At 35.6% G+C, this 25,523-nt stretch overlaps 1 protein-coding gene across 1 annotated transcript in view; it reads right to left on the bottom strand.

The window, feature by feature from the left end:
* Positions 1–2,735: 2,735 nt before the first annotated feature.
* Positions 2,736–25,523, bottom strand: part of LOC129265548 (adenylate cyclase type 10-like) — a 62,605-nt gene continuing 39,817 nt past the window's right edge. The window contains exons 22-35 of the mRNA XM_064101868.1: positions 24,865–24,966; positions 24,078–24,376; positions 22,875–23,160; positions 22,225–22,459; positions 21,267–21,410; positions 20,352–20,527; positions 18,028–18,178; positions 17,654–17,745; positions 11,685–11,803; positions 11,131–11,227; positions 8,499–8,614; positions 6,511–6,628; positions 5,809–6,007; positions 2,736–5,711 (exon numbers count right to left, since the gene is read on the bottom strand). Coding sequence (XP_063957938.1) covers positions 5,370–5,711; positions 5,809–6,007; positions 6,511–6,628; positions 8,499–8,614; positions 11,131–11,227; positions 11,685–11,803; positions 17,654–17,745; positions 18,028–18,178; positions 20,352–20,527; positions 21,267–21,410; positions 22,225–22,459; positions 22,875–23,160; positions 24,078–24,376; positions 24,865–24,966 — 2,476 coding nt within the window. The 3' untranslated portion in view covers positions 2,736–5,369. The remainder of the gene's footprint in view (positions 5,712–5,808; positions 6,008–6,510; positions 6,629–8,498; positions 8,615–11,130; positions 11,228–11,684; positions 11,804–17,653; positions 17,746–18,027; positions 18,179–20,351; positions 20,528–21,266; positions 21,411–22,224; positions 22,460–22,874; positions 23,161–24,077; positions 24,377–24,864; positions 24,967–25,523) is intronic.

Raw genomic sequence — 25,523 nt, 5'->3', positions numbered from 1 at the left:
GGAGCATGTCTTTCATACAAAATGATATCTGAATAAAACAGTAATTCGGGATTTGATAAATTATTAACAAAGTAAAGAAATATCGATTTTGTCCCAAAAAAGTGGCGTATATATTTTTTGATAGATTTTAGACAAACCTGCAATCCACTTCTTTAAGAAATAATATCCCTGTATTAGGAAGAGAATACATTAAAGTTAAAAAGCACAATGTAGGCCTATAGTGTTTTACAATAGTCGTCCATTTAAAGAGATGCAGGGTAGGTACATATTAATTATTTAAAGTAGATACAGAACCCAAATAGAAATTGATGTATAGTTCTACAGTTAGGGTGACGCCACAACCTTAAAAAAAAGTCAAAATGTTCCCCATGAATGGAAAATATAATGTAAATTAGTCAAATTGTCATGTTTTATTATACATGAGGCTGAAGTTGTTTAACAAATCTTGCATCTGTCAAGTGCATAAAATTTGATAAAAAAATGCCCCATAGGTGTGTTACAATTGCCCCTGTATTGTTGGGGTAAGTATAACACTTGACCTCTTTGTTTTCAAATGATAATAGTTTCTAAATGAATTGTTTAACCTAATCCAAACCTATTCATATTACAAGCCAAGATATGTTCCTTTCGTTTTATAGGTTTGAGCAGGTATTTAGCTTTAGTAAAGATGGTAATTCACATATAAGCGCCCTTTTTGGCATTGCCCCCCCCCCCTAACGAAAAATACGTTCCACCACCCTTGAATATTCCATGTCTCAATACTATCATCAAATCGACTACGTTTCATTCCAAAATCGGGTCGCGGACCAATCGATCGTAAGGTGTGCGGAGGCCTTAAATGACAAGTCCACCCCAACAAAAGGTTGATTTAAATAAAAAGAGAAAAATCTAACAAGCATAACACTGAAAATATCATCAAAATCGGATGTAAAATAAGAAAGTTATGACATTTAAAAGTTTCGCTTAATATCACAAAACAGTGATATGCACATCCTGGTCGGTATGCAAATGGGTCAGTCGATTACGTAATCCACTCACTATTTCTTTTGTATTTTATCATTTGAAATATTCTATTTTTCTCCTCATTGTCAAGGGAACAACAAATAATTCATCCCTGAATATGTGGAATTAGCATTGTTTAATACTATATCGTTCAGTCAAGTTGGTCCTTACTGTCAAATATGTAAAAAATGCAATATGGTGTAATTCAAACAATAAAAAACAAAAGAAATAGTGGGTGATGGACATCATCGACTGACCCATTTGCATGTCACTGAGTTGTGCATATCAGTTTTGTGAAAAACAAGCGGAACTTCAAAATGCCATAACTTTTTTATTTTACGTCCGATTTTGATGAAATTTTGATGAAATTTTCAGCGTTATGTTAGTTTGATTTTTCTCTATTTATTGAAATCAACATTTTTCTGGGGTGGACTTGACCTTTAACAATAACAGTTACTGCGCCTTTCCTATAAGACCCAATGCGCTTTTATCGTCATGATCATGGGCGGAAATCCCAGGGCTAAACCTACAAACTACAAATAGATGGGTTTTTGATGGAGACTGTCTTATTATAAATGGCAAATCATTCCAGTATTTTGAAGCTGAAACATGTATAGTAAAAAGTTACATCACCGGCTAATGTACATAAATAATGTGAGACGAAGAGGGTAACCGGCCGACGCGACTGGAGCCTGTTTGTTCAGTGTTTTGTAGACGGTCAAGAGTAATTTAATTCTCTGTTTCAATAGAAGCCAGTGAATTAAAGAGTGACTGGGAAGGATGATCTCGAGAAACCTGTAAAATTAATCGTGCTGCCCAATTTTGAATACGAATTAATTGATTTTAGAGTGGATTGTAGAAAGAAGCAATAATGCAATAATCGATAGGAGACAGAACTAATGACCTATAACTTAGTCATACAATGACAACTAATACATAATGAGCAGGATTTCATTGGGGATACCACTGGATGGCGAAGTTATTTTAAAGGGGAATGAAACCTTTGGAACAAGTGGGCTTTGTGTGGAAACAGAAAAAATCCAAGAATAAGATCCAAGTAAGTTTGAGAAAAATCAGACAAATATTATGAGAAAGTATTGAATATTGCGATCACCAACATGACCAATGCAATGAAGATCCTCCCATTGTGGCAATGCGACAAAGATGTATAATGTCACATGTGAACAACTTTCCCTTCATTGGACTATAAAATACCCCAAATATGTCTGTTTTGCTCTTTCTTATGGTGATACAAATTCTCTATTCACAAGGTATTCTTTTAAAATCTGTATTTCATGCCCTCCTATAGAAAAAAAAAATACATGATATACTGGTAGATGTGATATACAACATTAGTGGGAGAGATGTTCGCAAGTGATATTACACATCTTTGTCTCGTTGCCAATCAGAGGATCTACATTACAATAATGATCTAAACTTCAAATGCTCATAACTATTTATTCAATTTTTCTCAAACTTTCATTGATCTATTTCTTTGATTTTTCTGTTTTCCTACGAGCTATCTTGTTCCAAAGGTTTCATTTTCCTTTAATATTTTATACTTTAATGCAACGGGGTACCGAAATGTCCTTTAAAAATGCGACCCTCATTTTGCATATCGCCGCATTGGAAGACGTCCCACCGCCCTCCACCGTCAAATACTATTTTGTCAAGATTGTCTTGTATTACTAATAGAGTGTGATAAACAAAGGAGACATATTTGAACATCATATAACCGCTTAAGTTTTCCTCTGAAATTTAATGCAGAAAGTTCTGGGATTTTTTCATGAAAAAAAAAAATCAATATAGAGTTTAATGAAAAAACGGTTAACATGTAAAATCTATGTACATGCTTGCAATGGTATTAAATCTGAATTCAATTCATATTTAAATGTCGAACAGGGAAAATTGTTCTATAGCAATAGAATACAAACAGCACGAATGCATGATACAGTAATTAACAGATAAACAATCAACATGAAAATTTAGCATAATTTTATTTTACATTAGAGTCATCGTAACTGTCTACTAAGACAGAAATATAGTATGCATGAATGAATACTGCAGTGTGAACGATTAAATTCAAAATAAAAAGCTTTTTAATAAATATGGAATGATGTTTTTTTTTTCTTTTTTAATAGATAATTAGACTTGGAAACACACTCTTAACATACATATTTAAACAATGCACAAAATCTACAACTCCTAGAATTTCAAGAATATCGATTCCACATGTGATTCAGGCCTAAGAAATTATTTCACATACATGACAATGTATTTACAAGCCAAAATCTTCCCGCTCCCTCTCTTCAAATACAAAGAGATTAATTGGTTTTAAATCAGTGTCACTTGTGATTGTCACTATAAGGGTGTTTCATGAAGCTGTGTGTAAAGTTATAAAGGACCATGTGATCGAATGGAATATTAAAAACAAAATATCTTAATCACTTATAGTAGCTTATAGTAGTATTCTTTGAAGTTTAAATAAGATGTTGATCAATATTCGCATTGTAAACAAACTCTAATGCAAAAGTATGCTCTTTTCCACATGTTTAATGAAATCGGGTGACATGTAGTGAAATTTTGTCATAAAATCAGTAAACAGGTTATAACATCAGCAGTTATTATTTTTGTCTTAGATGTTGGGTAAACGTTCCATAAGGCTATTTGCTCTTTTTTGTTGGCCCCTCATTCTCATAAATATGTTATTTGGATGTTGTGACAAAGTTTTACTAATATATCTTGTGCATGTTTTCTATGCTCTTATTGAGAATGTAAATAAATTGGATTGAAAGATTGGGCTCAGACATTAGTACTTTATGTAGTAGGTCGTTTAATTCTTAATTCATAAATTATGAACTGCGTTATGAAACACTCTCTGGAACGTAACTTTGGAATGTTTGCTACCGAATTAGAAATTGACAGTAACTGACTAAGAAAGAAATATTTGTTTTGCAAAAACATGTCCACAGTATTCAGACAAACTGAGCATAATGGGAAATGATAGGCCTAGTAATACTAACACAATTATTGCAGTGATTGTGTGCCGAGTAAAAGGGTGTGTAAGACATAGCTTTCGTGTCACTTCAAAAATGTTGATGAATACATTTTTTAAATTACACTTTGTGATTTCGCCTCTGCAAAATTATTCTCCCAGAAAATAATATTCTATATTTGGGATGATTGAAATTAGTGTTTCGTGTTTGGAAAAGGTGTTTCCCAAATCATGTACGCGTTATGTAACTCAAGACCAAAACCTAAAACTGTTGTACTCAAAATGCTCAAATTTCACTTTGCTGAATATGCAACATCTCCTTCAAGAAAAGAATCATTCAAACGCCTACAATCAACGTCCATCCCCTTTTCACATTGACGACCTTTGTTGACGTATGCACGCACTTAATTTTTTCAAAGATTTATTTATAGCTCTCGATGTAATACTCGTTTTTTTTCTTTCGCAGTCCAATATTCATGGCTTGTATTCCATGATATATCATTCTAGTAATAAATTAATCATACTCTAAGATTATCCTTGAGTAATATAATTTGATTAAAAATCTTAGAGATTTACTATACAATTTTATACATTACAATAATGCAATAAAAGAAATTCAAAATGCCTGAAAATTATCTTGGAATTTGAACTTCATAAATACTTTAATAACAATCTTACAATTCGGAAAGCGACTATATTTACAATGCGATGGAAAGAGTTTTAGGACTGCATCCATTTCATACATATAACAAATTCCTGCATTCTCATTATAAAACCTAAAATTATAATTATCAAAACATGAGGCCGCAAGCCTTAACAACCATATTGTTTAGTGAATCATTCAAAGACCAACCATTCAGATTGTGCAATCATTTTGACATCAAGACGTAACTATTTTCCAGTAACGTTTCCAGCAACGATTCAAATTCAAACACAACAATTTGACAAATCTAAGCATAAAATAACACTGCAAAAGTCTCTGAACCAATGTAAAATACGTCAATTAACTGTTTAAATTTTATTAAATTGATATGGATGTCACTGGACAACCACTTATTAGAACTAAATCACAGTTAACCATAAGGAATGAAGAGTCAGCAAGCACCGCCTTTGATAAAAAGGTGTAGGGATCGGGGTCTCGTTTCATAAAGAAATTATGATTATGGTAACTCAGCCAGTGTGGTAACCATGATATATAGAATTTGATAAGTGTGTGTGGCAACTACCATAGACACATTGATTTGATTATAGTGTGATGGTAACTATAAGTATCATAGAAACTTTGATATAATATGATTGTGTGATGAGCCCTATAATCATATAATCACCACACTTGTATATATTCTTTATGAAACGCCCTAAAGATCGTCAATCAATTTGCTTCTGGTCGAGAGAAAGGCAAGAGAAACTTGACCGGTTCAATATCAGATGCACCTCCTTTACCGGTGGAATCATCTGCAGACCTAGCCAGCCACAATCCTTCCTGTCTCTTTACATTCTCTTCAGTCGTGTCAGCCCAAGAATCCCAACTCTGTTGAGCCCACTTCTGCTCCATCAGGTTGCTCATCTTCTCGCTTTCCTTCAGACACTTGGTGAGGAGCTTCTTAGCTAGCCTTCTGTTACCTAATAGCATGGCGTAGTAAGCCTTCATGTGCAGTAACCGAGGGAGGAAGACTGGAAAGAGCTTCATCTCAGCTTTCAGATGATCAAGAATCTGATACACAACGGAATTAATGATGCAGTCTGTTAATTTGTCTTGACTTACACAGAAAATATTTTTTTTATACAAAAAAGAAAATTACGGTTTTTACCTCTTTTGCTTTAACACGAGATCTTTCTCTAGTACTTTGGTAGGCACTCTTGAAGCAGTTGTAGTAGTTGATAAGGTGACATTCGGCTAGCTTAAGAAGACCATCTATGGCAAGGAAGCAGGTTGGATGAACAGGAATCAGAACTTCCATTGAAACCAACCACTCATTGGTCATCTCGTATCGACCCTGACGAGCACACCTGATGTCATTGGTTAAAAGAAAAAATCCAAATATGCTCATGGATATTTTGAATTTTACTTACTGAAATAAGCCATTTACTTATTTCCAATGCAAACATTTCATGCTTCTTTCCTTTCATCGTGATCTCAAATAAAAAAAAAAATAATAAAAGAAGACTGTTGCCTATGACCGTCGGAGAGAGAAAATTCAGAAATCACAAAACGTAAAAGTAATTTGAGAATACTACACTGGGTCTTTTGATACTATACATAAGATTAATAAGCTTTCCATTGAATGGTTGATTGGGTGTTACAAGAGTGTGAATGGTAAAAAAAAAAACAGAAGACGGGGAAGTTGGTAATGAGAAGCAACATAAAAGGACGAGATTTCAATGTAAACTGGTAAAGAACCAGGATTGGAACGGAACCGACCTATATCACTTCAAAGATGAGATGAATATAATACTGAGGGGATTATAAAGTTGTGCATAGTGTGGAGAATAATGGAAGAGGAATGATTTACCATACAGCCAGGCAAGCCATGAGATGGAACCGTGGTACAGTATTGATGGAGAAAGCTGAATCACTGGCTGCATGTCGACAGAACTGAGTGAGAGCGTCATGACTCTCTAAAGATACACCTGGAATTAATGGAAAACAAGTAGAATGCCTCTGGCCGTCTCACCTGCATCACGCGATTCAATATAGCAGCAGTGCTGATTTTGAAAACTACTATAACTCGCACAAGTTCAGTGATACTTGGTTACTCTTATTTCCACGTTTTATGAACTAGACCAATACACTTATAGAGATATGATGGCAATTCAACAAAAAACCCCAACGTGGCCAACGTTCATTGACCCTAAATGACCTTTGACCTTGATCATGTGACCTGAAACTTGCACAGGATGTTCAGTAATACTTGATTACTATTATGTCCAAGTTTCATGAATCAGATCCATAAACTTTCAAAGTTATGATGGTAATTCAACAGATACCCCCAATTCGGCCAAAGTTCATTGACCCTAAATGACCTTTGACCTTGGTCATGTGATGTGAAACTCATGCAGGATGTTTAGTGATACTTGATTAACCTTATGTATAAGTTTCATTAACTAGGTCCATATATTTTCTAAGTTATGATGACATTTCAAAAACTTAACCTTAGGTTAAGATTTTGATGTTGATTCCCCCAACATGGTCTAAGTTCATTGACCCTAAATGACCTTTGACCTCGGTCATGTGACATGAAACTCAGGCAGGATGTTCAGTAATACTTGATTAACCTTATGGCCAAGTTTCATGAACTAGGTCCATATACTTTCTAAGTTATGCTGTCATTTCAAAAACTTAACCTCAGGTTAAGATTTGGTGTTGACGCCGCCGCCGCCGTCGCCGTCGGAAAAGCGGCGCCTATAGTCTCACTCTGCTATGCAGGTGAGACAAAAAACTCACATACCCATGAAAAACAGAAAACGTCACACATCTACCAACTTTGATTTGACTTACATAATATGATGATTTATTAGATAGTATTTCCCCTTGCCTTCATGAACAAAGATTTACAAATTAAGATTTTTAATTACACTGTTCAAAGACGGTTTACAACGTTTCAAAGGAAAGATAACTAAAATGGTGTGAAATACAACAAATAAATCATGAAATAAATTAGAAGGGCATACTGAACAATGACACTAGTCTCCATGTACACCGATATGCGAATTAATGAGAAAATACTTGCGTCGCACAAATCTCCTACTTTTGCTTTTTTACGCCCCCTTTTTACGTCGAATGCACAGACAACTCGACACTGGCTTGAAATCGGGTTCAAACCAGATTTGTGGCATGAAGCATAATAGCTCTATGCATGGAGCCAGTCGATTGGGTTTTTGCTAGGCCGGAGATATACGTCTTCAGGTTTCTTCAATGGACCTAATATGGATGGACAATGTTTCAAGTGATTTTTTCCGTCCCCTAAACGATTATGTGCATTTTCACGTGAACATACAGATGTTCCGACAAGAGCGACTACGTATCTGGGGCCCGGCAGGACTTGCAACTGTTGTAACTTTGCCATTATGGCAACTAACATGGAAACCTTCATTGTGATTGGCTTCTGATCCATGTTACCATGGTAGTTGCAATAATGGCAAAGTTACAACAGTAGTAAGTCCTTTATGAAACGGGCCCCAGGGGAGCGTTTCATCAAGATTTTTGTCCGACAAGTTGTCAGATCTGACATCTTTCCTTGATTTTGATTGGCTGTGAGGCACTGTTACTATGGTAACTGTCGGATAAAACAGGACTTGTCGGATAAAACGTCCGACAAGTCCTTTCATGAAACGCTCCCCAGATCGGTATTGAATCTGTATTTTTAGCATTCATTTGATTAAGTTATATATGATGTGTAATACAGGGCCCGCGGAACAGTTTTGAAAGTGAGGGGGGGGGGGGGCTGACCGTGCAAAAAAATCATAATCAGATGGTCATTTTTACGTAATATGATCATACCTGTCTCTAAAGCAAGATCTATGCATCCGTTATTGTAGAGTCCCTTACCGAGTACATCTTCTTCTTCAGCGGCGGCATAGTCCAACTTTTTGAGTTTCTCAATTGCTGATGACGTTCTAAAGAAAATTCATTGAAGGCACATTGTAGATATTTCTTAATTACAATGTGTTTTACTGTGGCGTAGTATAGAAAGTAGTACAATTAGAAGTTGGAGTTGAAGAAGTAGGACACTGTATTCTAAATAAATATCTACCAATATTCCCCCTGTGAAAAATGAGACAGACTCAATGCATTCTTTTGTTATAATACATCTTTGACAACTCATACTTCAAACGATTTGGGAAAACCCATGCTTTACCATGCAAAACAAAAGTTGTATGAATTAGAATGTTTTTTTGTATTGTTTTAACATGAATTTTATAAAAAAAAGAAAATCGCTGATAAAAGCGATAAACTATGGAAAATGTAATATCTTTAACATGAAGTATGGTGAAGTGTCTTACCACACATCTGTTGTGAGATAGTTGTAAATTAATAATTATAACAGTGATTTTTCTTATTCAGCGCACTCACCGTCCAGAGACGCTCATGGCGCTAGCGCAGCAGCAGTTCCTTTGGATATACATAAATACATATAACTACAGATGTAAATGTAAATGAAGAAGAAAAAAAAACTAAAATACAGTTTTGCATCACCCACTTGAATTCCTGGCTACATCCTGGTGCCCTCTTGCTTGCTGCTCAGTACACCGACAATTTAAGGGGCAAGCCCGGTCAGCTCAGTACTCACAGGAGCTCTAGCAAATAAAGGCACCAGCCCCCATAGGAAATCCAAATGCCAAGGACATTGTTAAAATTAAGTTTATTTTTATTTTTATTTTTTTATTTATTGATATATTCATATTCCACAATCATCAAAGTACACTTATAATAAACAATTTTTTACAATGAAAAAATGCATAACACATGCAGGATTGAAACGTAGCAATGAAATGAAAAAAAGTGGAGGGGCCTACTAAAAAGCAAAGCTTGTAAAATGTAGACCCAATGAAAAAATGCATAACACATGCAGGATTGAAACGTAGCAATGAAATGAAAAAAAGTGGAGGGGCCTACTAAAAAGCAAAGCTTGTAAAATGTAGACCCCCTATCAAAATTTTATACAAGGGTAATATGATATAAGTAGAGTAAAATAATCAGCAAAATTATATAAAATTATATAAATATAAACACTGTATTAAACACAAATGTATATACACTGTATACAACATGAAATATTGACTTTAAAATAATCAATACTACCGTGGATAAGTAAAGAATTCAGAAGAATTTTTTTGATGAGTAATTTAAATCGGTTCAGATTAGCTGCCTATTTTATTACTCTGTCCAGAGAATTCCAGAGTTTTGGTCCTGTGAAAAATACAGTTTTGCTAGAAAATACTGTTCTACTTTTGGGTAAGTGATAGTCATTTGATTGTCTCGTATATATGACTGTAAAGTATTGTTTCTCATAAATTTCTTGTGTAGGACATTAGGTACACTATTTCTATCTAGCTGATACATGAATTGGAATAGTTGCAAGCGGTACAGGTCATTGACTTTAAGGATACGTTTCTGACGAAACAATTCATCTGCATGAGCTCTAAAGGACATATTGCATATTATTCTCAGTACTTTTTTCTGAAGTAGCAAGACTTTATTGAGTCTCGTTTTAGAGGCATTACCCCATGCCAGAATTCCATGATTAAGATATGGTAGAATTAATGCACAATACAACATGGATAGCGCCTGTGCTGGAAGAACGTTTTTAAGCTTATTGATTACTCCAATATTTCTTGCCACAGTTTTGCAAATATTGTTGATATGAGCATTCCACGTAAATTTGTTATCAATAGTAAGACCTAAGAATTTAGTTGTTTGCACTTCTTTGATTTCAGTATTATCTAAAAGTATTTGATGCGGTAGATGTTTCAATGAATGACTAAAAAGCATATAATTCGTTTTTTGCAGATTCAATGACAGTTTGTTGGCTTTAATCCAGTTGTTACTTTTTTAAATTCTGCATTTATAGTGCTCACAAGTACATGTGGATCATGATGTGTAAAGAAAATATTGCAATCATCAGCAAAGAGAATAAATGAGAGAACATGAGATGAATTTTTCATATCATTAACATAAATTACAAATAGCAAAGGGCCAAGAATACTACCTTGTGGAATTCCACAGGAAACTGGCCTTGTTGGAGATTCTGATTCATTTACTGTAACAAACTGAATTCTATCAGTAAGATGACTCCTAAACCATTGTAAAGCTGTCCCTCTGATACCGTAATTTGATAGCTTACATAATAGTATTTCATGATCTATTGTATCAAACGCTTTTGAGAAATAACCATACGGTATGATCAGAATCGTCAAAAGAAGTAGATATTTTATTTATTAATGTCAATATAGCATGAGTTGTATTATGTTTTTTTCTAAAACCGAATTGATTATCACATATAATACTATATTTCTTAAGGAAAGCAACTGTCCTTTTATAAATTATCCTTTCCAGAAGTTACCCTTTAATTTGTTCAACATAAGCTACAGATACAGACAAACAAATACAAACAAAGAGAATACAATCAAACCTTTCAGCAATCATCAGGGCTCTGACAAGGGTAGGTAGTACTTGAATTGCCATCTCATTATCATGAAGCTTTTCAGCTACTTTCAGAGCGCTGTATCCTATCAACAACAAAAAAAAAAAAACTTTTCATTTAGCAGTTGATAAAATAGTCTTCATGTAATTTTTCTTTTCAATTTCCTTCAATGCATTTCTACTCATCAAACACCAATTTGGGGTCAAGGTTGTTACGTTAATCAAATGCAGTGAAAATAACACATTTATGAATATTATTAAAAGTGAATTAACAATATGATTACGAAGTATTCGATAAAGTAATTACCCGCGATCTTATATTCTGTATCGGACTGAAGGGGGTAAGTCAGGTCCCAAGACTTAAGGTACTACTTTAGTCAGGTGGGGAAAATGTATAATGATTCTATTTCACACGTTTTCATAACTCCTTACTCATATTTCTTGCTAGTCGGGTACATTAAGGTCTATCATATTCTGCTGTATTGTACCCCCCCCCCAAACGAACAAAATCAATGTCAATACATAAATGTTTTTCCTCCATACCTGTGTCAATGGCACCTTGAATCTTGCCCTGAGCGAGTCGTATTTTCATGCTAACACAGTACAGATGGCTGATAACTGCTAGCTCTTCTGCTCCTACTTCTCGTGGAGATGAAACGCATCTAGAAATTCAAGAGTGATTTCTCATATCTGAACATTAATCATGTAGTGCATTTACTTCATTCTGCATACAATGAGCATTCATATCGCAAAAGATGTGAATTTGAATGCCTCTTTTTCTTCCCTCCTATACAGTGCGTCCCAGAAAAAACGAAACCGAGATTAAGCGATGATTTATCATAACTTAATCACAAATACAATAGACAAGTGACCTACCATTGTAAAGCTTAGAATCTACTCTTTCATCTGAAACTACTTACATTATTTTTCATTCACGCATGAATGAGCAAAACCAATTTCAAAAGGGGATACCAAAAAGTCACTTGGCGGGCTGTATCTGGGTTTCGAAACGAAAATCACATTTTTAAAAAGTTCAATATCTGCTCTTTAATTTGATACCACAATTACAGAAAATGGTAAAGAAATAACAAAGTTCTGGTTATTTGAAATAAGGCTTGAATTTCAAAAATTGCATAAAATGAAGAGGTTTTACAGGCTAGCGTCCAGACTCACTCGACACACCGTTTTGTTGACGATCAGCCATGCATTAAGTCTTTTGTAAACCGTGCGATAGCTTCTGTGGGAAACCGGTGAAAACACGTTTATTTAATGAAATTATGGAAATACAAACAATGTTTCAAGGGAACAGAACTTTTTTACTTCTCGACCATTTTCTGTGATTAAGGTATCAAATTAAAAAGCAGATATTGGGCTTTTTAGGCATGTGATTTTCTTTTTGAAATTCAGATACCCCCCGCCAAATGAGTTTTTGATTTCCTTTCTTCAAATTGTTTTTGCTCACTCATGCGTGAATGCGAAATAATTCAAGTAATATCAGACGAAAGAGTCTAAGCTTTACAATGGTAGGTCACTTGTCTATTGTATTTGTGATCAAGTTATATGATAAATCATCGATAAATCTCGGTTTCGTTTTTTCTGGGACGCACTGTATAGATTTTACAACTTCTTTTTATTTGATCATGAGCAACTTTATCTCTTATGTCTTCTACCTTTCCTGATGATATGAAATTCGCAAAAGTTACCCCGCTACATAAAAAGAAAGATAAAACTGACGTTAGTAATTATAGGCCAATAAGTGTATTAAGTGTAGTGTCGAAGATTTTGGAAAAATCTGTTCATGCTCAAGTGGAGAAATACTTCCAAGAAACCAACCTAATATATAAATTTCAGTCCGGCTTTCGTAACGGATATTCCACTGAAACTTGTTTAATACATTTAACAGATTTTATCAGGAATGAAATTTCACATGGGCGCATGGTTGGAATGGTTCTCCTAGACTTACAAAAAGCCTTTGATACTGTAAATCATAGCATACTTTTAAAGAAATTAGAAGTGATGGGTTTAGACTCTGCATGTGTGACATGGTTTAGATCATATTTATCTAACCGTCATCAGGTAGTTACCATGCAGACGGTTCTTTCTGATTCACTGCCTATTAAATGCGGTGTCCCTCAAGGAAGCATTTTAGGCCCCATTCTTTTTATGTCTTACATCAATGATATGTGTACTTGTATTAACGAATCTAAATTAATTTTATATGCTGATGATAGTGTCTTGCTATATTCGGATACAAATCCCAAGATAATTGATAAAAAACTTAGTGCTGATTTGGCTAATTGCATCGAATGGATGTCTGACAACAAGCTTAGTTTACACGTTGGGAAAACGGAAAGCATTTTATTTTGTTCTAAACGAAAGTTAAGATATACACACGATTTCAAGGTTTCATATAATAATCAGGTAATTGAAAGAAAAGATTCAGTAAGATATTTGGGAATTAATTTAACAAGTAACCTATCATGGATGGGTTTGGTAGACTCAATCGCCAAAAAGGCTAATTCACGCTTGAAATTTTTGTATAGATATCAAACCTGTTTGAATATGAAGTCTAGACGTATTTTATGCTTTGCGTTAATACAATGTTTATTCGACTATGCTAATGCGGCTTGGTACGGTAGTCTGGGTGTTACGGATAAGAAAAAGCTAAGAATAATTCAAAATAAAATTGTGAGATATATAAATGTTTTAGGACCAAGAGCACATGTCGGATATAATGAACTTGAAAAGGCAGGATTGCTTCATGTAGATCACAGGTCACAACAATTAGTATTACACCACGTGCATAAAATATTCTATTCGGATAAATTAGATCATTATATAGCAAATCATTTCACCCGGGTATCAAATATCCATAGGTACGATACTCGAAATAGTAATTTTAATTTCGTATTACCAAAACGTGAAGGACATATTGGAAACACTTTTTATTTTAATGGCATCCAATCTTGGAATGCTCTTCCTGATAAAATAAAAGCCGTTAAATTATTTTGTCAATTTAAGAGTGCATTAAAAAATCACCTAAAACTGGAAGCTGCCCGAGAACAGCATTACCAGTAAAATAACACATTTTGTACAGTTGGTTTCTAGTATTGTAGATAATGTATACATTAAGGTATGTTAAAATATAATCTTGTCTCACATATTAGGAAGATTATTGTTTGCTTCAGATGTTTGCAAATTATATGACTGATGGATATGTTTGTATGTATTTTTTCCCCCCAATATTCCAGTACTTGTCGTAGTTTATATTTTTTGATACAATATGTTAATGTTTTATACTAACTATAGGACCCCATTGGAAATAAGCCTTTCGGCTTTCATGGGCTATCCTGTCAAGGTATTTTCCTCAATTTCATTGTAATCTCCTGTGATATTCTTGACGAATAAAATCAATCAATCAATCAATCAATCAACTAAATCATTCACCAATCAATTCATTTATGCCACCGGCTTTTCTAAAACGGCAATAAAAACGTCCTGATTATCATCTTTGATACTAAAATGAAGTTACAGGGGTTGGGTATCACAAATACTAGGAATGTATGTTAGTTCACACACTGTCCTTTCGCCATCTCAATGCGTCTGCATAAATCTCCAAATTCTCAAATTAGTTTTTGACTTCTCTTTCTCTCTCTCAAACTGGCTCTGAAGTTTCACATACGTTGCACTTTATCTTTAATGTAAATCATCCTTGAGAGAAAGAGAGAAGTCAAACATCGTTATCTCCGTATGAAACTACATGTTTCCACTACGTCAAATGGTTGCAAAATAAAGATGATTATGTGTCCGCATTTCAAAACAAGTCCTTTCTAGCGCTTTATAAATTCGATATTAGAATACGAGACCTACAAACTAACTTCAACTAAATTGAAATATCGCTCTTCGAGCTATGTAGGCCTACTGTCAATGTGGACCATGCTGCCACCAGAGAAGTGGGAGGTTCCTCTCACTTCCCTGCTGCCACTGTGACTGACATTCTGTCGGCAATGACAATGACAATGATTTTATTTCTTTGACGGTCCCTCCTGGGGGCATAGATGAAATATAACAAGTTATAACAATGGCAATAATAGGCACAAGAAAAATACAAAGGTAATAAAAAATAAAAAGAAAGAAAAAAGAATCAAACATGATGATAATAAACATATGTACAATACAAGAGCAATAATAGTAACGGGCACAAATTGACCCACCCACCCCAGATAGTATCCAGAGACCGGCACAAAGACACATCTGGTGGCAGCATGTACTCCTTTACGTATATTTCAATATTCTTTGTATCTAAGTTTTTGAGGGGTCCACATTCTACAAGCTTTGCTTTTTAGTGGACCCCTCCATTCTTCTCATGATATATACTTATATTGATTTTAATTATATTTAATTATATTGATTTAAAATTGACATGCACGTTAATCTATATTTGAATCACTTATTGAATATGTATATCATTTATTCAATGTTGAATCTTGTTCATGCTTTTGTTTAAATTGAATCAATTTATCTTGTACTCATTTATATTATGTTGAAGAATGAAAATAAATTTGAATTGAATTAAATTGACATACCCCCACTGAGCACACGTGGGCGCAATCCAACAAAATCTGAAATCATGCCACCGATGAGCAGTCCCTGGAATTTTGCAAAACAGATCTGTCCTCAGCTTGAGGTCAGGCGAGGTCGCAGGCGACAGAGATCTGTCCTGGCAAGCGGGGCAAGGTCGAACAGATCTAGACTAGCATGACTAGGTCGCACGCGACTGAGAGTCTGTTCGTTATATAAAGGCCCGGTATCTGATAAAGGCCACCGCACACCTTACGACTGTTCGCGATCCGATTTTTGAACAAATCGCATTTTGCTCATTTCCTCAAAATGTGAATGGAACATATCATTTTATTTGAGGTTAAAATTAATTGAAAGAATACTAATATAACCATTTTGAAAGATTGCAAGCCTTTATTTTGGATTAAAGGCCAAATTAGTTTCAAATTGTAGCCAATCGTACGACTGCTATGACGTCATTACGACTAGATATTAAATTCGCTTTTATTCTAAGAAGGATGATAGCATAGTCACAGAATTGAACATAGGTATTCGTACGATGAATTAGAACATTACACAGTAAAATATTTCAAGTCTTAATATTAGCATCAAATTCTACTACATTTTTTCTGAAATCGGGTCGCAGACCAATCGTAAGGTGTGCGGTCGCCTTTAAGACAAGGACAATCCCGACAAGCGTAGCTCTGTCCATGATAGACATAAATAAAGTAACTCTAGCTGTAGACTACAGCTGAGAATGGCAGAAGGACACGGAATTGTAATAAGGAGTTGATTTAACGTTTAATGAAATAACCAATGTTGTAGTTCTGATTGACGTCGACCAAGGCAGTTCAAGAGATGTAATATCTAGTTGATTGTAAATCAACTTCTTTGGCAGGAATTACAAACTTTATTTTACAAAATATGATGACCATTCTTCATCCTAGTCGGAATCTGTAAATGGCGTGATGCTTCAAGCATTTGGTCGAAATTTGTGTCTCAGGGTTGTTTGACCTGTTTCGAATTTCAAATTCTTCGCCGAAACCGAACTTTACGGAAAATAATAGATACCTTTCAGCGATCAAGAAAAAAGGTTAATCATGATGAATTTGCCGGAAGTAATAAATATTGAATATTCCATGGACTATTTTATTTACGCGATTCAAGAGAAGGGGTGCTCACTTTGAAAACGACTAAAAATTAATGTTCTTAAAAAAAAAATCATTTGATAATTAACTACTAAGTTCAATGACCTCAAATGATCTTTGACCTTCACCCGTGACCTAAATTTTCATTCTTGCCAATAGGCCTACTCTATATCGAGTATCTGAGTTTTATGAGATTGGGACCCATACTTTCCATTTCATCTTTAAAAAATAAATCAAAACCTTCGTTAATTTTTTAATGATGAAACCACAACATGGTCAGTTTATTGACCCTAAACGATCTTTGACCTTGATAATGCTACCTAAAATTTATGATAAGTGATCAATGACAGGCCTTCTTCATTGCCCGTTTGTCTAAGTTTCATGAAAGAGATCTTGACTATGACATTTCAATGTTGATAACACGTGATCAAAATTCATTGACCCCTAAATGACCTTTGACCTTAGTTATCTGACCTGGAACTCATTCAAAATGATCAGTGCTACTTGATTACCCTTATGGGTGAGTTTCATGAAATAAATCATTATAGTTATGACATTCCAAAAACGTAACCTTTCAATGTTGACGACGGCACCGCCATTGCCACCGTCGGAAAAGCAGTGCCTATGTATCGCTTCTGACATATGAGAATAAAGTGATCGTTCATTTGCAATTTCTTCATGAGTGCGAGTCTTCTTTATGCAAGACAAAAGACAAGTATCTCAATTTAAAAAAATGTTTATCATCTAAGATGAAATATTTCATCTAATAGAGAAAAGGTAATCCGAAAAAAGGGTTTTATATACCTTTGCATAGCGATTTGTTCATAGCGTCGTCCCATTTTTCTCCAGTGGTAGGAATGACATGTTTCCATCATGTTGCTATATGACCTAATAACCTGTGAGATAAATAAAAACAAACATCGAATCAGCTAAGGATTGAAGTTATCAAAGATGGACAAAAATAATGTTTAGATGAGTATTCTTTTGCTATAAAATAATAATTCTAAAATTGTAAAATATGCTATGTACATGTATGTTTTTGCCTGTTATTTGAAAGCGCCATAAAGTACCTTCATAGCGGGAATAATACATCAATTTCGCTTATTATTTGTATTTAAAAATGTAACTGAATATGCTGATTGATTAAGTGTTTTTTTTATGTGAAAAGGACTTGATACCTCACTGAGATCATTATTGGCTGCTTCTGATCTATTCATCTGCTGTAATACTGCCAAAAGTGCCTGCATGAAGTCACGATTATTGTGGTGAAAGTACCACAGGTGAGAAAGACATCTGGCTTGCTCGTTAAACCGATTCCAATTACTGGAACTAATGAGGTGAAGGTGAAATCATGAGAAAAAGTCATGAAAAACAATGGTATTAAGAGTAACATGTTAGATCTAAGAAATGCTGGAAATAAAGTAAATTTCTTCATCGATGTACTCAATAAACAAGTGGAATGCCTGTGGCGGTCTCACCTGCATCACGCGATTCAATATAGCAGCAGTGCTGACTTTGAAAACTACTAGAGAATAATTATTCACAAAAAACACCATTCATATAATGATATTATACTACGTTCATTGACATTTGACCTTGATCATGTGACCTAAAACTTGTCAGTGATACTTGATTACCCCTATATCCACATTTTATACACTATATCTATAAACTTTGAAAGTTATGACAGCAATCCAATAATTACCTCTAAAATGGCCAAAGTTCAATGACCTTAAATGACCTTTGACTTTGGTCATGTGACCTTAAAGTCGCATGAGATACAGGGGCGGATCCAGCTTTTTATAAAGGGGGGGGTTGGGGTGGTATGCGAGGGAGCGTAGCGACCGAGTCCAAGCGAGCGGAGCGAGCGAGGGGGGAGGGTGTGGGAGGGGGGTGTCCCCCCTCCCACAGTAGGGAAAATTTTTGAAAATCTGTGTGTGAAAAATGAAATAAATACATAGAAATAGAATAAAATAAAATTACAAGTTTAAAAAAAAGATAAGATTTTAAAAAATGGTCCCCGGATTTTTTTTTTGGGGGGGTTGCAACCCCCCCAACCCCCCCTCTAGATCCGCTTCTGAGATAGTCAGTGATACTTGACGACTCTTATGTTCAAGTTTTAGGAACTAGACCAATATACCTACAGAGTTCTGATGGTAATTCAACAAATACCCCCAACATGGTCAATGTCCATTGACCTTTGACATTGGTCATGGGACCTGAAACTCGCACAAGATATTCAGTGATACTTGGTTACTCTTATGTCCACGTTTTATGAACTAGACCAATACACTTACAGAGATATGATGGTAATTCAACAAATACCCCCAACATGGCCAAAGTTCATTGACCTTACATGACCTTTGATCTTGATCATGTGACCTGAAAATTGCGCACAGGATGTTCAGTGATACTTGATTACTCTTATGTCCAAGTTTCATAAGTCAGATCCATAAACTTTCAAAGTTATGATGGTAATTCAATAGATACCCCCATTATGGCCAAAGTTCATTGACCTTTGACCTTGGTCATGTGACCTGAAATGTGCACAGGATGTTTAGTGATACTTGATTACTCTAATGTCCAAGTTTTATGAACTAGACCAATATACTTTCAAAGTTATGATGGTAATTCAACAAATACCCCCAATTTAGCCAAAGTTGATTGACCCTAAATGACCTTTGACCTTAATCATGTGACCTGAAACTTACACAGGATGTTCAGTGATACTTAATTACTATTATGTCCAAGTTTCATGAATCAGATTCATAACTTTAAAAGCTATGATGGTAATTCAACAGATACCCCCAATTTGGCCAAAGTTCATTGACCCTAAATGACCTTTTACCTTGATCATGTGACGTGAAACTCATGCAGGATGTTTAGTAATACGTGATTAACCTTATGTCCAAGTTTCATGAACTAGGTCCTTATATTTTCTAAGTTATGAGGACATTTCAAAAATTTAACCTTAGGTTAAGATTTTGATGTTGATTCCCCCAACATGGTCTAAGTTCATTGACCCTAAATGACCTTTGACCTTGATCATGTGACATAAAACTTAGGCAGGATGTTCAGTAATACTTGATAAACCTTATGGCCAAGTTTCATGAACTAGGTTCATATACTTTCTAAGTTATGCTGTCATTTAAAAAACTTAACCTTTGGTTAAGATTTGGTGTTGACGCCGCCGTCGGAAAAGCGGCGCCTATAGTCTCACTCTGCTATGCAGGTGAGACAAAAACTGCAAATCGGAAATGAGTATAATTTGAAACAAGCGCTGACAGCATATATAATCAATTCAAGAATGGACGAAGAACACAGCACACCTTTTTTTTTAACCTTTATGTTTAGTGCAAAATGCAATTTGTTTGAGGAAAAAAGGGCCGTATTCCGGGGCCGTATTTGGATCGTATATAGCGTGTGACGGGCTTACGTGGACGGTTGGTGGAATAAAGGATATAATGAGGAATCGGGAAATTGTAATTAAATAAATGATTACCTGATTCTGCCGTGGAGTCTGGTGGGGAAAGAGAGATGCATGAATTGCTTGAAACCAGCCCTGATGACACTAGCCCATACACCAGTCCTACTACGTGGTTGCTCATTCTGAAGTACGGTCAAAGCTCGATAGAAGTGAGGTATAGATTCTTCTACTCGACCCATCCGAAACATCGTCTGTTTTAAATCAGGTTTGGGAAAGTATTGTAGAATTGTACCCACGGGTAAACAAACTTGTGCAATCTATTCATAGACGACTACTTGATCAACACTTTTGACGCAGTCGAACTCAGCGGCGTACCCAGGATTTTCCAAAGGGGGGGGGGGCAAATTTTTTGGAGGATATTTCGTCCGCGAAAAAATTTTGCAAGCAAAAAAAAAAAAAAAAAGTCTTCAACCACAAATAAAGGACATTTCGTACCAGAAAAAATCGTCAGGGGGGCAGGGGTACGTCCCCTGCATGAGTTGTGACTCGTCAGGGGGCAGTCTGCCCCCCCCCCCTAGGTACGCTAGTGGTCGAACTATCTCCAACGATAAAACGGACAGAATTCAGTTTCCGGACAATTAATTGGCTTTGTAGATTTTATCTTGTTGTGGACTAAACAAAATCTCCGCCACTACACGCACATTGTGAACGATATGTAATGGCTTCTTTTTCGAACAGCAGTCAATATGCTATTTATGGATTCAATAGGCCTACTCACGTCTGAAACTAATGTGTTAGAATGTAAAATGGACTTTTTTTAACCTACTGCGAAATATGCTCTTCTGCCCATTGGTAAATACATTATTGATATAAAAAAACATGAACATTTCTTTTTTGCTGATTATGAATATTGTACTTCTACTTTCTCCCTCCAAGAACCCTATTTCAAACTACTTGATAAAATAAATGAGATTGTTTTTAATGCTATACCTGTCCAATCATCCTCTCAATGATGGCTCTCTCTTGTGTCTTGATGATGATCTCATGTGGTTCTTTAGGATCTTCAGCTAATGGTTTCTTGCCTTCATCAAGCTCACTAATGAAGTGCATGGCTTCGTGTAGATATGACATAGCCTATGGTGACAAGGCAAAGATAGAACTTAAACAGCTTAGACATGATAGAAGTAAAAATTATTATAAAATATGTCTATGATTAAAAAAAAAAGAGATTAGAAAAAGGGAGTGATAAAAGATGGGATGACACAAGGAGAAAATGGGAAAGTGTAAGAATGCGTTTAAACAGGACCACTAACGATTGTCGAGAGCTGCAAATATCGAATATGCAGTCCACCAGTCTAAATGATGGTGCATGAGCTCTTCAAATTTTCGTCAAGACCGAGAAGGTTTAAAAGCATTGCATTTTTTTTTAGTTCTGATGGAATTTTGGACAAAAAAAGGGGAACATTTGACAGTCGTGTTTTCATCGTATTTTATTGTTAAAAGTTCTGCCATATATCAGTATATGTAAGGGATCTACTCAAGATGTGCATAATGTTAAATATCACTAAACATGCTAAAGCCAGCCAATATTTCACCCAAATAGCAAAGTTCGCATGATTACTTTGTCTTAGAATCTTAAAACAACGTTGTTTGCACCTAAGTCAGGCATTCTTCTCCAAATTTGAGATTTGCCCCCCCCCCTCTCCAAAATAGGAATTATAAAACAAATGATAATAGACTTTCACATTCTTTGGAAACCATTGAATGCCGCATGTTGACAATTTTTATATAAATAAATTTTTACATTGCTTTAACCCATATCCATTTTCTATGCGACGCTCCTACAGCACGATTTGGTGATTAATTACATATTTTATTTCTAATTAAGAAAATAAGATTTCACCACAATCGCCTGCCCTTGAATAAAGAGATCTAACCTCATACTTACCTGCATGTTGTTGCCTGTAGCGACTGCGGCAGCTCCAGCCTCTAGCAAATAATAGATGGTCTTGGCAGTGTTGCCTGCTGCTCTCCAATGTCTCACTATCTGAGATAGGATGGAGTTCAGAACGTCTGCACAGCTGCATTCTCGGAGATCTAGACTATCAAACTCCATACCAAGCTTGCTGGCCCGGTGTGTCCGGTTGACACTCTTGTCCTTTGATTCATCTTTCTCATCAAAACTGGAAGCCAAAATAGATATGTTTATCAATTCAGAGATCTCTTTGGGGATTTATGTTATGCAACCGAGTAATTACCTAATCAATATCTATATGATTTTTCCTAATTACAATTAAATTATTCAAACACGATAAAAACAAAAATTGTTAGTGTAAAAAGTACTTATATTTGTAGTATTGTCTCATTGAATAATTCAAGCCCAAATGAAAACAGTTTATCAAATATCAGTTTGATTAAGTTAATCAAGTTATAAGGCATTATTGCAGAGTTGCAGACGGTTGAAGAAATGATAAATGGTTAGAGTCTGTGATTATTAATAGCCAAAAAGTCATTCAACAGTATCACATTACGTCAAAAATCTAAAATGTGAATTAAGAGTCATCACGATCATGAACATAATCTGAAGGGTATCTGTACCTTATAATGCTAAGAGTACTGTCCACCGAACCCTTACGGAGACTGATGGTGTTACGGCGTCCGGTACCGAACTTGTTTAGTCCCTGATCATCATCATCATCATCATCTGAGAAATCATCTTCATCTCCCTCCTCGACATGATGCGTTGTCCTCTCATCATCAACGCCATCTTTGTTTTCTGTCTCTTCGCTCTCTAACAAGGGTTGAACCATTGACTGGTTTCGACCTCGGAACCCTTGGATGACGTTCAAGGCTGTCGTCTCGGTTTTCTTCGATGTTTCATTTTCTGAGAACGTTACACAAATACACTTTTTGATGTTCCCACTAAGCATCTTAGTATCTGTTTTTTTTTTTGTCGAAATGTTTTCCCTCCCCAGACGAGGTTTGTCAAGCGTGCTTATATACATGTATAAATATCCACTTTAAGTTTAGATGCAATCAAATCCCCAGGGGGCCACTTCCATTGACGAGTGGATACCATGCGCGAACATGAGATCTTAAAAAGCACCCTAAACACGTATTTTCCATATTCTGAAAATGCGCCCCTTAACAAGTATTGGCGTGTGGAACCCTACCCTTACCAAGTATTGGAAACAAAACGATACTATTGGCAAGTATTCCCTGAATTGAACCCCTAAACAAGTACAGCGATATTTCAATTGTTATGTCACGGACGTCGGTCGTCGTTTTTACCTTTACCTACATCATTGGGTTTAGTACAGCCCCACTCGCGCAAATCGTACTCTAAACACGTAGTGTTGACTCTTGGGGCAAAAAGTACATCCTTTATAAAACATTTTAGTCTTGATTTTTTTATACCCTAGCAAATTTGACCCTAAACACGTAGCTTTCCTGTCGAAAATAGATACCCTTTTTCATTATTTTTGTGTTCTTTACACCCTTATTACGTTACGTACGTAACGTGCCCTATCTTGAAAAAGACATCCTTTTTACGTGTTTTTTTGGTCGCACATGGTATCTACTCGTCAATGTTAGTGCCCCCCCCCCCCCCAGAATCAAATATAATCCCGCTACATGGCCTATGATCGAGTTTATATGACTATGATATAGTTTATTATAAAGGACTAAACGCTTCCGCATACTGACAAGGTACATTTCTTTCTTCAAAGATATTTTGTCAAGGAATAACAACGAGGATTTGAATAACACTTTGAATTTAGAAAAGATGATAGCAATCATTACCAGTACTGATCTTTGAAGTAGCCCCTCCTTTGTCGCCGCCTGTGGGCTCATCTTTTGGCACGCCGTTAATTGATGATTCCTTTCCGCTCTTATTATCATCACCTTCCCCTTCTTCTTGCTCAGTCTCTTCCTCAGTCTCCTGATGTCCAGCCAAGAATTCTCCACCTCCACACGAGTCACATCGATGTGCGAAAGACTCCAGGAAGAGAGCAGAGAGACGGTGGAGTTTCTTGCGTTGGTCGAGCAGGAGCATCTCGTACAGAGTCTCCTGCAGGAGCGCACTTACGAAACGCAAATTTCTGAAAGATTGATATGATCGATACAGTCGCGCTCATTAAAAAGCTGGTAAAAATATAGTCAGTTAAATGTTGCACTTTCATTATTTCTTTGAATGTTAAATTTTGGCGTGAGTTAACTCTCCCAATCATTGAGCCTTAAAACAAAAAAATAGTATATCCACATCTACTTAAGATAAGTATTTACTTCTAAATTCACCAAGATCGGAGGTTGGAGTAAAGGCAAAACCCGACTCGATTCGTAGCCGAATCATGCCGCGGGTATGATTTTCTTGACGTCAATGCGATTAAAATTTTAAATTATTTTCATTACTCTATGACGAATAAGACCTTCGTTTTCAATGGACTGTTTAAAATTGATAATCAATATTTATCAGTTTTACGGTTTATATCAACGGTAACATCCTATTTCCAAATAGGTTCGCGGCCCATGTAATTGCAAGCTGTGCGATAATCTTGTTAATATACTCAAGACCCACAAATAAGCTTACCTGCAGTTTGTTATTTCAGGATGAGAACTATGTTCCGGTGCAAAGCCATCACAGTGACATTCAACTCTTGTATTGAAGCGATGACCATGCCCATGGGAATGCCTTTATGGTCAAACACCAAGATATGTATGTAGTAACGATTGAAACAAGGGTTATATTTCATCATTAGTTAAAAACTAATATATTACAGTTTGATTCAGTACATATTCAGTTTATCAGCATTTTTAATATATCATTTTATTTTATTATCATTATTATTATTTTTTTTTTTGCTTCTCTGAATATTTTATACGAGAAATGCCTCTGAAAGTGATGGCGCGTTTCGATCACTATTTGGGGGGGCTTCGTCGGATTTTTATTTTTTATTTTACAAATTTTATTCTTGAGAAATCTGTGATGACCTTTCATCTTTTTGTGTTTGTCAGAAAAAAATGCCTCTCTTGACGAGGTTTACCACATACGACACTGTCTGCAATCAGATCCTTTTATCACCATCTTTGATACATCGACGGCAGTCTTGGTGAAACTCATATTCGAGAGTTGCAAAAGAAGCGGTAGCCCCATCCCGAATTACGTTTCTTTGGCATTTCTCTCAGTTTGAGGATTATTGCATGATCACGATTATTAAATAGATGAGTAATGTCCCTTATTCTATTGTC

The sequence above is a fragment of the Lytechinus pictus genome, chromosome 7, assembly GCF_037042905.1.
Source record: "Lytechinus pictus isolate F3 Inbred chromosome 7, Lp3.0, whole genome shotgun sequence".
In the NCBI taxonomy this organism is placed as follows: domain Eukaryota; kingdom Metazoa; phylum Echinodermata; class Echinoidea; order Temnopleuroida; family Toxopneustidae; genus Lytechinus; species Lytechinus pictus.
This window is presented reverse-complemented; position numbering and strand designations above follow the sequence as displayed.